Genomic DNA, 13,887 nt, shown 5'->3' with positions numbered 1-13,887 from the left:
TAAAGCTCTCACCTTTATGCCCACCTACCACTTACCGGTCGATTTGTGTGACAGTGCAAGTCTAATTGTTTTGAACAAAACAGTGGGTTTTTTTAAAGCAAAATGCTATTTAACCTCATGAGTACTGACACACAATAAATAAGCTAGGCTTTTCTCTTCAACAGCTGTCATTGCATTTAATACTGTGGTTTAGTTTATTCATGGTGGTGTCTGCTTTTCTCCTGTTCTTCGGAGATTGTGGTTTAATTTTTTAGATTGTTTATTTAGTTTTCCTGCTTACATTTGCCTGATTTTTTTTCATGATCTCCAGAGTTACATGCAGAATGCTCTGAAGTAAAATTTCACAGTGGATAACAATTTCCTCATCTTTTAATTATTGATAAAGCATTTCATTGTAGAAAAAGGAGAATCCTCTCCAACACTGATCTGGCAGTATTTGAGGCATCCCAATGGATGTCCTTGATTTGGTCTTAACATGTTGGAAATAGAGCTTTCCTGACACCCTGCTTTCTTAAGCTATTTTAGTGCATCACTTAACATACTAAAGTTGAAAGTATGTATATAAATGTAGGTATATTAATGTATATAAAGTATTTAGTGCTGCAGAAATATCACAGGGTGTAATGGTTCTGCTTTGTATTTTGTCTGTTCCCAGCCTTCCTGAATTTCTTCTCTTATTTGGCTTTGCTTTAACATCTCTCATGTGGTGTGTGAATTAGCCACCACTTTTGGTTCAGAGGTAGCTCAAGGAGCAACCAAAAGACACATAAGAAAATGTTAGCAAACCTCAGATATGGTAAGCTGGTAATTTTGTCAGTACAGGAAGAGGTAGGAAATAGCTATTTGAGCCTCAGGCTCAATCCTAATTGTTGCTTTGTTGCTATAGAAGAGAGAGAGCTGTGCTGGGTGAAAACTGCTGCTGTGCATGAGCAACCACTTTTTTCCAACCTGCTCTGGAAAGGTGATGATGACAACAGAAAGTCAAAGGACGGGTTTAGCAAAAAAGTATTAATATAACTGCCCAGTTCAGTAGGGGAAAAGACAGCCTTGCTCTTAGAGGTCTTTTTTGCTCCTGCCTCTTTTGCTGCCTCAAAATTATGTTTAGAACTGATATTTCAGTTTTATTTCTTATTTGAAAAATAGCTGTTTCAAGAAAGCCTGGAAGGGGAACAAATCTTGATTCCATGTTGAATTATGCTAATTCCATTCCCGTACTCCTCCAATTGCCCATCTGTGAGTGATTCTCAGACTGTGATTCATGCATTGATACTAATGGCAAATATTTTTGTGTAAGTAGCCAAAAATATTGTATTTGTTTATACAACAAGCAATAATTACTGCAACAGTGTTGTAAATCAACTGCAAAAGATATTAGTGAGCTAGCTTCTACCTCCAGAGGGAGGTTTCCTCCCTCTGAATTTGTGTCTTTGCCTCTGGACAGATAGCTATTACTCCTTGTGTATGCCATGGCTGAACAAGTTAATGAATTAGAAACAAATCCTAACCAAATATGATAGAAGGACGAGAATGAGATGTAAGGGGGATAAAATGCTGAGAAGATATGCATTGAGAATGACTAGACTGTAATAAATAGAAAAGATTGTACTCCTTCCAAACCCTACTCCAAAATACAATCCAAGCTTAAAATGATAAAGAGATTTTGAAATATGAGAAAGTTGGTTTGATTTTACTTTTTATTTTTTCTTCTCTATTTTATATTCTGTGCCAGATTTACACATAAACTGAAGCCAAAGGTCTGTAATATGGTGATGTGATTTTTTTTTTTTTATACCACTGCATTAGTCCATCAAACCTTATTTGTATGATTTAAGGATTGCTGACTGAATGTTTGGATTCTTGGTTAAATAGCTCCACACCAGTAATAAATCCTTGCTTCTAATTGTACCCTCTGAAACTCAACTCTTTCAGGAACTTGTCCAACAACTTACTTTAGAGACAAAAATTTTGGTTGCAGATCATTCTGTCCAACCTGCTTCTTGAAGCAAGACTATTGCCAACACCAGCTTAGGCCAGCTGTGACTTTGTCTGGCTTTCCTGAAAGTTTCTAGGGATGAAGAAAACACAGCCTCTCTGGGTACCTGATTCAGGGTTTCACCACCCTCCTACAACCCAGCCCGAGCCTTCCAAACTGTAGTTTACAGCAGTTAGTTGCCTTTTGATTTAACATTCTCTGCCTCACAGACCTGGGTTACAGCTTCTCTCAATCATACCTTACCTCTTTCATGAAGTATCTTTAGGCTTAGAAACTCTTCCTGTGAAAAGCCTTGCTTAGAGGTTTCCTCACCACATTACTAAGTCCATTTGAGAAGATTGCCTTCCTTGCTGATCTTTGATGGATCTCATTTGTTCTTGGAAGTTCCTTGTCATCAAATGAAGTGTTGTGATCGAAGAAGACAGAGACAAAGAAGTACACAGTCAGATTTTGGTCTGATTGGTGCATCTGTGCCCACTTGGGCTTTTCCCTTTGAATTGAAAGTTTGATGAGAGCATGTCTTGAGTCCCTGTTTCCCTCACCTAAACACCCTTCACTGTTAATGTTTACTTGTCTGTCACTTGATTCTGTGTTTCTGTAAATGACATTCCTCATATCTAGGTTTTTCCAAGACTTAAATAAAATATAGGTTCTTATTCTTGTGCACAGCCCAAAGAGGAGATGATCAAGTTAGTAAAAGAATCATGAATCTCTTAAGTAGTGTTTTCACATACAAGTCCATAGGATGGGCTGCACCCAAGAGTATTAGATGATGTCTTTGTAGGGCTGTTCTCTATCATCGTTGGAAGGCTGTGGATACCAGGAGAGGTCCTCATTTACTGGAGAAATGTATATGATGCACCCACCTCCAAAAGAAGAAATAAGACAGTCTGGGAACAACAGGTTGGCCAGTTAGTATAATTTCTATCACCAGGAAAATCATAGAGTGATTTATCTTGGAAGCTGTGTATGTGAACAGGAAACAGAAGATTTAGAGTATATTGTGCTTGACCAACCTGATTGCCTTCCGTGTAAAAGTGATTAGGTTTCTTGTTAATGATTCACACTTGATACTAGTTACAGTTAGAATTCTGCAGGGGTCTGTCCTAGGATGTGTCCTGTTAAATGTCTTTGCCAGTAACCTGGAGGAGGAGACAGAGTGTGCTCTCTTCAAATCTGCAGATGACACCAAAGTAGGGGGTGCAGCTGATATGTTTCAGGGCAGAGCTGCTGTCCAGGTGGACATACATAGACCAGAGGAATAGGCTGACAGGAACCTTATGAATTTCAGCCAGGATAAGTCTTGCATCTATGGTAGACTTAATCCACTGCTACTGCTCAAACTGGAGCCTAACTAGCTGCCAAATTACTCTGCTGGAAAGGACCCAGGATGCTGGTAAGCATACATCAATACTGCAATATGGCAGGAGAGGACAATGGTATCTGGGCTGTATCAGTGGCAGTATAGGCAGTAGATCAAGGGAAGTGATTATTTCACTTTTATTTGGCACTCATTAGACCATACCTTTAATACCACATATGGCTTTGTATCCCTTATTTCAGGGAAGTTGTTCATAAACTTCAGTAAACTTAGTGAAAGCCACCAAGGTGTGAGCACATGCTTTGTGGCTGAGATAAGTGGATTTCTTCAGCCTGCAGAAGAGATGGCTTTTGAGCATGCCTAATCTAAAACCTACACGGAGGTTAAGAAGCCTCTTTATTAAGACGCTTGATGGGAGACTGAGAAACAGGAGTCATAAACTGAAGCAGAAGAGGTTCTGACTGTATAAAAAGAATGAGAAAAAAAAACCCACAATGATGAAAATAATTAAGCTGAGAGAGGTTGTGCAGTCTCCATCCTTGGAGGATTTCGAGAGCAGACTTGCACAAAGCCTTGAGTGAGCTGACCCTACCTTGAGTGGGAGGTTGGACTAAAGACATCCTGAATTGCCTTCCAGCCTGGATGATGCTGTCATTCTGTAGACTTACTAAATGTAATGCACATAGTACTTTTATGCAGTAACTTAAGACCTTTAATTCACATGCTTTAGCTTTCCTAAACATTTCCCAATAGACAAGTGTTAAGGATTCCTCTAAGAATACACTCTGATACTTTGCAGTAAACAAGCTTTTATTGTTTTGTTTTCAGTAAGCTGAAAATACACAGACAGCAACATGTTGGTGGGATAATTTTCAAATCTGTCATTTGATTTGTCCTCCAGGAAAGTTATCTAGGCCTTCCTAGATAGGCCTTCCTATCAAGCAGACATGTATCTGTGAAGATATGATAATACTATCAGTTTATGTTAGGAAATTAGAAGGCAGTTCAGGAGAAACAGAGATTCTTATTTCAGATAGTTTTTGTTAACAAAGAAAATAATGTTGTAGTCTAGATAATAAAAACATTTGATTAGAAGCCTTCATTTCGAAGATGCTAAAGTCCTGCAGTTCTCATTGATTTCTATGGAGCTGGGTCTGCTGCCTAACTGTGAAAATAAAGCAGAAATTACTAAATTGTTGCTCATACACATGAATAACTAAAGCTAGGTATCTAACTTAATCTAAAGTATTTAACACTACCTAAAGAGATACTCATCTTTTTCTTATGGAGTAGCCTGGTATTTCTCACATAGCAGATAGCAAAGGAAATGAGATTAGAAAGCATTTAGAGTCTCTTAAATTTATATAACTTTTATTTTTCATTTACCTTACAAGTTCAGCCAGTGGGAAATTGGCACATACAGAGATTTAGGTACATGGACTCTGTGTTGCAGGACTAGAGATTTTTGTCCAGAGGTTGTACTTGCCAGCAAGAGGATCTTGATGGGAATATTGATCTTGTAAACTACAGTCCGTTGAACTATTTTTGTAAAAACTACCTGGGAATAATTCTTACTTGCTAGCAAAATAACTTTTCCATCTTATGAGTCACCATAAGCCATTTAAAATGTCTCATTTTTCAAATAGCTTACTATTTCTTTTTAAATTGTGGTCTTGGCTATGTAAATTTTGCAGTTTGTTCAGGCTGTGTAATATGGCCCTTTTGGGAGGCATTATTTAAGTTAGTAAAAAACTATAAGGGCTTTTAGTACTTTGAAACTGTGCTTAACTCTCCATATGCAAAGTTAATCTTTCTCTAGTTATAGGTGCAAATACTGTATTAGAAGCAGCGAAACTTGTCCTGCTGTAAAAATTCATGTTTATTTTACTTCCATAGTATTAAAATTTTACCAGACAAAAAACATTCTGAGGTAATAATAATTGTTCTCATGTCTTGTTTTGAATGCCTGATTTCAGTTTGGTTATTTGACAGTGGTTCTTTCAATCCTCCTTTACCTTTGTTTATTTTATCAATTTCCAAACAAAGGAGGAATCCAAACAGTTCAGACTTTCAGCTTTATTCTGCCAAAGCAGGATTCAGCAGAGCAGCGAGGTGGTTGTTGCTGAAGAGCTTTCCTCACCAAGCATTGAGCAGTGTAACTAATTGGTCACAGAATCACGGGAAACTCCCCCTGTTGAGTTCAGAATCAGCCTTCAGGCAAAAGAGACAGAGCTGTGAGTTTTGGTAAAGCTATGTTCAGATAAAACAGGCTGAGATCAGCCCTTTGGTTCCGCACATTGATCAGGGTATTGTAAATGAGGGTGCAAAGAGCATCGCACACTTTGCATGGAACATAGCATGGAGTCTGCCTCCTGCTAATTTTAAGACTTAGACTTTTAGACCCAGGAATAGGAAGTCATGTGCCAGTGAGTAAAATAATGAAATCATATTGCAGGGGAATGATCTGGGGGATGAAAAGCTCATACTGCCACCAGGTTAAAACTGTGAATGTCTCATCCTTGATGGTATTCACACAGGAATCAAGGGAAATGTGTAGAGGGCATGGTGGAAATCTTTGATATGCTGCTGGCTACTGCTGCTCGGTTTCGCATGATGAACCTTCAAGGGGAGGAATTTGTGTGCCTTAAGTCCATCATCCTGCTCAATTCTGGTAAGTGGTGTGCTTTGCTGTCACGTGGGTAATTGTGGTTGCTTCTGCATGTAGTTGAATGCTGCTTCTTGTCGTTAATGACATTTCCATATTAAGACAACAGCAATTGAAAGGGGGCTGTCAACACAGATGCAGGCAGAGCCACCGGACAGGGATGGAAGTGCGCAAACTGTTCACTGGTGTAAAACGGGACCCAGAAAATCAATGCAGGTAGTACAGCCGATGTGAACTAGGTGCTGGCAGGTCTGAAAGCTCTGATTACAAGACACTGGAGAAGCTGGAGCCACACTTAAGGCTTCCAAAGGCAATACTTCATTGTAAATCTACACCTTCCCTTTCTGGCAATTTCAAAATAAAGGAAAATCATGGCAGAAATGTGGCTGAGTTTAAAATGGATTAGTTCACATTAAAAACCAGGCATCTAAGACTCATGTCATCACCTTCCACTTCAGTTATATTTGATATATTTATATTTGTGGCTGTAAATCTCATTCTGAAGTACTTTTCAAACATAGTTTGCTAGATAATAACTGTAGGTAGAAATATAAATACGTAAGATTAGCTGACTTGAATTCTGCAGGACATGAAAGAAATAATCAAATTCAGGTTAATGCATGCGACAGAAAATTTCTATTGCAGACCAAAGGATCCTTTTTTGTTTGCAATGAGAAAAAAACTCCAGACAATTTATTTTTAAATGCAGTAATGAGGCCCATGGTGTTCTCATGGAAGTGATAGAAGTCTAAAATAATAATAATGTAGGCACCAAAGTAAAAATTTTAGACTCAATTCTCTGCTAAGTTATTACCTAATGACTAAGGATGCCAGAGTTTCACCTTTTCCTGTTGGGTTTGAGCATGTAGACTGTATCAACCCCTAGACAAAACACTTTGTGGAGAGTTTTATGTTCTTTTTATCCAGTGATCTAACAGATCACCAGTCCTGGCTGCATGAAATAAAAATACAGGTAATTCCCACCAAAGGCTAACTCTACACACAGAAGGAATTTATTGATCAGGCACTTCTTCCTTTATGGAAACTTGGAATTGGTCTACTGAAAAAAATAAAAAAAAAGTATATATTTAAACAATCAAATAGTATATATTTAAACAATCAAATATAAAATATTCCATTTATGTTCTGCGAGGTATTAATGCAGTTTATTTTCTACAGTTAAATGTTGTTCCTGAAAAGTGATCTTCCTCCAGATTTTTAGCTAATATGTTCAAATGTAATTATCCTCTCAAATAAATCTAGAACGTGTCATTGATTTATACTAATAATGAATTAGGAAAAAATAGAATCAGAAGTTTGACTAAATCACATTAGATGTTCATGTTTTGAACGTGAAAAATTCAAGCCTTGCTATGGAGGGCTTTTGTCCCACTGCTGTATTTTGTATTTATCCACAAAATGAAATTTGTTTTTTAGACAAAGCTCTGCTACACATCACCTTCATAAGCACATCTCTCTTCATTAATCGGAATTTTTGTTTCAAGATTCTTCTATGGAAAAATTGTAAAAGAAAACAATAAACCAACTGAAGTCAGTGACAATCAGAGGCAAATTTCCTACTGCATGCTAATGAGATGGGAGTACTGAGTGATGCTAGGAGATATTAGATATTCATTCCTTCAAGGTTCATATTCAGCAGGTTTAGTCCTCTGTGGTAGAAGGTCAGATTTGATTTGATGAGTGATCTGGTTTTGGGTGTGGGTTAGTTATTTTTACATTAAATGAAGTTTTATAGCTGCTTAGGGGTTGGGCATTTTTACAAGAGCCTGGACAGTGGTAGATCAGAGGGCACGGTTCGGGTTGAGCTGTTACAGCTTCAAGATGAAAGCAATTTGTACAGTTGTTATGTGGACTGCATGTATTACTCTTGCTTGTATCCTGCACTTACAGCAGCATGTCTGAGTACTCTGTAAGCTGAATGTGTATGTATATTTGGCCACAGAATGTATGTCTGTGTTGCTTGTAATTGCCTTTATGCATAAAGGGAATTAATTTTACATTTCAGGTTTTGCATTTCTATAAAAATCAATTTTATAACTGTCTGAGGAGTTAACTTCTAGGCAGTGGGATTGTGGATGTGAGTTTTTGACTGTCCAGTCCTTTAGATGCCCAAATCAAGAGGCTAGATTGCATTACAGAGATAACTAAATGGCATAATATGCGGTATGTGTAATAGCTGGCTAAGTGTTGTTTGACATAGACACTCTAAAATGTCTTCCTGGGGATGCTTTTCTTCACAGAATGTAGTTGACCTCCTTTAGGTAAACTGTTGGACACACATGAAACACTACAAGCTCTGCATCACACGGTATACGTGATGTATGAGGAGAGGCTGAGAGAGGTGGATTTGTTCATCCTGGAAAAGAGAAGGCTAAGGGACTGACATCCTTGGGTAGCTGATGAACAGGTTATGGACAAGCAAGGGCCAGCCTTCTCAGTGATGCAAGAGGAAAGGACGAGCTGTGGTGGAGACAAACCACAGCAAGGGAGATCTTTAGATGAACAGAATAAAAAAATCTCCCCAGTGATAGAAGTTAAGCGCTGAAACAGGTTGGCCAAAAAGATCTCCGTCCTTAGAGATACTCAAAACTCAGCTGGACAAAGATCTGAGCAGCTTGACCTAACCCTCAAGTTACTGCTATTTGAGCACAGGGTTGAACTACATGACCTCCAAGTCTCCCTTAATGTAACTTTTTTTCTATGATTGCAAATACACAAATCAAATACAGAATGAAACTTTTGCTGTTATTATATATGCATATGATTATACCAGCTGATCTCAAAAGCACTAAAGAAGGTGGAATAATTAAGGAAATCAGGCTAATTTTGCTACACCACATATTTAAAAGCAGTTTCTATTTACATTCTAAAGCTTTGCATGGATTTAATTCACTGAGTGTACACAAACATGTATTTATTAAATCCTTGGACATCTGTAGTCTCTTCACATGAGGCAGTGCAGTTTATTTCTTTTGTTGGACATTTATCTTTATTTTTTGGTAGCATCTTTGAAGGCTGTATAACATCTTCACACTTCTTTTCATTGTAGTCTTGGGCAAAATTCAAGTGATTTATTTTTTTTTTAGTTCTTGTTGTTTCACTCAGTGTGATTGGAAAAGATGTAAGGTTTTGTTTATAAAGCAAAATACACATTGACATTGCTTCCAAATTTTTGCTGAGCTATCAAAGTGACTAGATCTGCAACAACAGCATCATTGTCTCTTGCTAAATAACAAACCAGAAGGTGTCCCTCTAAAGCTGCAGCAATAAATCTTTTGACCAAAAAAACAAATTTGTATTTTCAAAAAATCCTCCCTTTCGGCTCAAGAATAAAGGGCTGTTTCTTAAGACTGGAAAATAAGTATTAGAAGCACGAAAGAGCAATGTGATGCCAGATGTTTTACTTTTGAGTGTATCTCTGAAAAAAAAGGAGTGGTGCTACGTGGCAAAGCAACAGGCTGTCATTTTGGAGATGAAGGCGTAGTTCATGTCTGCCTTAGCAGCTGATTTACATAAGCAGTTAGCTGGTTAGTCCATGGAGATTGAAAGATTTAGCTGATTTTATGCATCCTGTAGAGCTCCTGATACATTGTACCATGTGACTGACCATTACCCTTTTCTCACGGTTTTTCCAGTTCCAGTTAAATCATCCTTTTTATTTCTTTCTTTATTTTGGGGGATGGATGATTACATGAGTGCATGGTACAGAGCTGAATTTGCTCATAGCTCAGCTTGGTTTGTCGCAGGTACAGAGCCATGGTGCTTGGCGGTAGAAGAGGAGCCTTGGGTCTTGTTTTGTCAGCCTGAACTCTAAATGTAAAAAATGTTCTAAACCAGATTTTATTGGGACAGAAAAGCTGCAGAGAGCATTCTCCTCTACGGTAATATGCAAAAAAAATGTATTGTTATATATAACGGCAGGTATAAAATTATACAACTATATGCCAGCATCTGGCACGGTAGCACTGCAGTCACCAGGGGACCATGGTCTATGCATAGCTTTGTGCTGTGGGCACAGACGTGTAGACTTGACTTGTTTGCAGGGTGTCACATTGCCTGTTGTCACTCCTATTATGTTTTACAATACTGACCTACAGAGAGAGCTGGAAAACAACCTAGTAGCTATTCACTTTAGGCTCACTTGCAGCTTCAGAGCTTGGAAAGCCCTTTGAGACTGTTAAATTTCACTTTGTTACTGCTATTTTCTGTTCTCTTGTTGCAAAAGTCTGTTTGTGTGTGCATGTGTGTGATGGATAGCTAGCATTTCTTTTGGGGAAATTTCTGGTCATTGGCCTGGAGCAGGAGCAATCACCAGTGGGGCAGAAAGCAAAACCAAACATCATTTTTCTTGGCAGTTATTGACTAGTAATTGCCTGAAGTCTCTGCATTTTTTGGGAAACTTTTTTTTTTGATTTATACTTTTTAATAGTTTCTGGACTAGACCTAGAGGAGAAAAAAAATTCGTCTTTTTTTTTTCTTTTGCTGGTTTCGTATTTATGAAACTAAGGGGTATTGCTACAAGGGCACAATAGCATCCTCTGGCTGAAGTTAGCAGCTCTGGAGGCACTCTGAGTTTGTAAGACTGATGTTTTTTCTAATGTACTGTATTTTGTCAGTAATATTTAAGACTCTTACCCCATGACTTCATAGAATCACAGAATCGTAGGCGTTGGAAGGGACCTCAAGAGATCATCAGGTCCAACTCCCACTCCCCACTCCCAGCAAAACAGGTTTCTTAGGACTTGCCTGCTAAGTTATGGAGCCTGGTATATAAAGTCAGTGATCATATGTAAGGGTGGTTCCTGAGAAAAAAACCAGGATCTATTTCTCTTTGGTGTATTAATTTCAGTAAAAATATTAGTGAAACCTTTCTGAGACAAAAGGCCATTGTAACGTCTATATCAAATCTGAAGTGATATTCAGTACCAAAATTAAGACAGAGCTCTGACTGATGGTTTTCAGAAATTGTCCTGTGTTTGAATTATCCTTTGTCTTTTTCTCTTTCTCTCTCTGAGAGACACTCACACTGGCATTCACAAAAGCAAATTCTTAGCACAGAAGAGCCAAAGTCATAAAATCTACTTGCAGGTTACAGTAGTTCTAGATGTCAGGTCCTTGAAGTACCAAGATGATGTGAGAAGGTGAGGTATGCAGAGAAGATGGTAAACCCCCCTTAATTTCCTTGACTGCTCAGATGCTTGGCAAAATATTCCGGGTTCTGTTGAGGCAAGTGTGTGTAAAGCCCTGATTTTTCTCTACATGTTTTGTTGTAACTTGTTATTCAGTTTTAGACTGACTAACAAATAACAAAAAAATCAAACATGAAACAACAGAGAAAATGGCAAAAACTGCTGAAGGCCTAGGCTGGTAAATAAGTATTGCAGAGCTCTCAAGGGCCAACAGCATCTCCTCAGGGTTTCAGAGCTTTGTGACTAAGAGAGGAGTGCAGCACTATGGGCAGGTTTATTCGGAGGCTGCAGATGTCACCTGCCACCTGGCTAGACCTTGGATGGACCCATGTGGGGAAGAGGAAGCATTTTCCTCCTACTATGACCAAATTCAAGCTCCAGGGTCATTCAAACCAGTGGCATGGCTGGCAAGCAGGAGGGTTTGCACGCAGTCGTCTCTCAGGGTTTAACACAGCCGAAGAGGCAATCCATGAGGTGGAACTTGGGCAAGTAAGTCTGACACCATCAAAGTAATTTTTTTGTCTGTGGTTTGTTTGTTTTCTTTCTCCTTCCTACTCTAGGTGTGTACACTTTTCTTTCCAGCACCTTGAAATCTCTGGAAGAGAGAGACTATATTCACCGCGTTCTGGACAAAATCACAGACACACTGATACACTTAATGGCTAAGTCGGGTCTTTCTCTGCAGCAGCAGCACAGACGACTGGCTCAGCTCCTCCTCATCCTCTCTCACATCAGACACATGAGGTGAGAGCAAACATGCAGTGTTGGCCACCCTGCACTGCTCCTGCGCAAGGGAGGTTTCACAAATGCACACACGCTTTTCCGTCACAGGTTGGGGTGATAACTGTGTGTAGAGCTGTTACCAAAAAAAAAAAAAAAAAAACCCAACCCAAAAAAACTCCAAAGAAAAAAATAAAGTGTGTCTACTTTCCATAAAGGTGTACAGAATGTGTGCAAAAACAGTGAGTTGGATTATGGTGTGAAAGGATTAAGCATTTTCCCCATTTGTTTCTTATACTTTTCCTTTGCTTCTTGTTTTGATAATGCTGTAGGCAGCATCTGCTTTTGATGTCATATGCATCTTGTATTGTCCCTGAAAAGTACCAAGTAGAATACTCGGTACTACTTAGCAGTAGCCGAGTTCTGCTAACTTCAGTCTCCTACAAGATAAGATGTAATGAAACTATCACTTTTATGTAACCGCTTTTCACAAGTGGCTTGATTGCAAATCACTTTAGAAATGAGATTACGGTCATTATGTGTATTTGATGGGTGAGGATAAATGCAGAACTACTGAATCCCAATCTGGAGGACTGTGCCCTTTACTAATTAGAGGTGACATGTCTGAGGCACTCTGTTAGTAGTCTCAGCAATGATTCTTCCAACTGTAATTACCTCTTACGGGAGCTTCTCAGTGGCTAGAGTGTTAACAACATGACAAGTCTAGACAAAGATACATCATAGATTTTATTTTAACGTAGGGATAAGAGATGTTGTTACACAGATTTTAATTTTCAGTATTTTAGTAAATAAAATTAAAGTAAGCACCACATTATAGCTACTAAAGCTGAAACATGCAGATTTTACCTCCTGGACAGATAGTCATGTCTCCAGGAAAAGGTCAAGGGGTGTATGCATTTGGGCTTTTTCACTTGTGTCTTTTCAGGGAGTTTCTTTGTCTTGTGTTAATCATGCTTTTGATTTTTTTTTTTCTTAAGAAGAATTTGTACAATTAAGGAAGTTCTAGATGCACAGTGAGGCCAATAATTGTTCTCATAATTTTGGGAATGGATACTATTACAAGTAAGCATTTGCTAAGAGATTGGCTGAGGTTATTTTCTAGGAAAAATATCTGACATTTTAGGTTTTATTACGCAAAAGTCAAGAGTCATAACACCCACTTAGTCGCAGTGTCTAAATGAGGACTCCATGCACTCCAAGCTACCTTCTAGATACAAGAGAACAAAAGCTTGACCATGGTGGCTTGCCCATGGGCAGTCTGAAATGTTCTTTGAAGGTGCCACCTTTTACTAACTGTGGCAGGAGCATACAGCAACTGCATGCTTAAGTTGTTTTGTATAAGGTGGAATTTATATGACCCTAACAAATATTATCTGGTCACTTCCCCCCTCCAGCATATTTGGAAAGTAACTGTTATTTTGTTACAACCCACAGCAACAAAGGAATGGAGCACCTGTACAATATGAAGTGTAAAAATGTAGTTCCACTCTATGATCTCTTGCTGGAGATGCTGGACGCTCATCGATTGCATGCCCCAGCAGCCAGGAGCACTGCACCAATGGAAGAGAACCGGAGCCAGCTGACAACTGCATCAGCTTCATCTCATTCCTTGCAGTCTTTTTACATAAACAGCAAAGAAGAGGAGAATATGCAGACTACAATATAAACAGAAGTCAGCATTTATAATGGTATGACAAACCCAGCAGTGTACTACCTAGTTCATGCTTCATTGCGTCTGTTGTACCACCTATGTAAACACTCCGATGACAACAGTCACCTGCATTTTCCATTTTCAGCGCTTGCCTGAATTGATTGCTTATCCTAAATGGAAGACATTTCATTGCTATGGACAGCCAGCAAGGATTGTCAGGCTAATTTGACTTAAAATGTGCAGTGCTTTTATTTAATTTTGCATGTAAATTGGGTAAGTCCTAATCTAAACCAAAAATTCATTTTA

At 38.6% G+C, this 13,887-nt stretch overlaps 1 protein-coding gene across 1 annotated transcript in view; it reads left to right on the top strand.

Annotated features, from left to right (window-relative positions):
- ESR1 (estrogen receptor 1) overlaps positions 1–13,596 on the top strand; it is a gene marked incomplete at both ends in the record, with an annotated part of 105,478 nt that extends 91,882 nt beyond the window's left edge. Inside the window, 3 exons of the mRNA XM_084262156.1 lie at positions 5,852–5,985; positions 11,750–11,933; positions 13,365–13,596. Of these exons, the coding sequence (XP_084118282.1) occupies positions 5,852–5,985; positions 11,750–11,933; positions 13,365–13,596 (550 nt within the window). The remainder of the gene's footprint in view (positions 1–5,851; positions 5,986–11,749; positions 11,934–13,364) is intronic.
- Between the last annotated feature and the right edge of the window lie 291 nt (positions 13,597–13,887).

Source organism: Gallinula chloropus (assembly GCF_964237585.1).
Source record: "Gallinula chloropus genome assembly, chromosome: 3".
Lineage (NCBI taxonomy): Eukaryota > Metazoa > Chordata > Aves > Gruiformes > Rallidae > Gallinula > Gallinula chloropus.
This window is presented reverse-complemented; position numbering and strand designations above follow the sequence as displayed.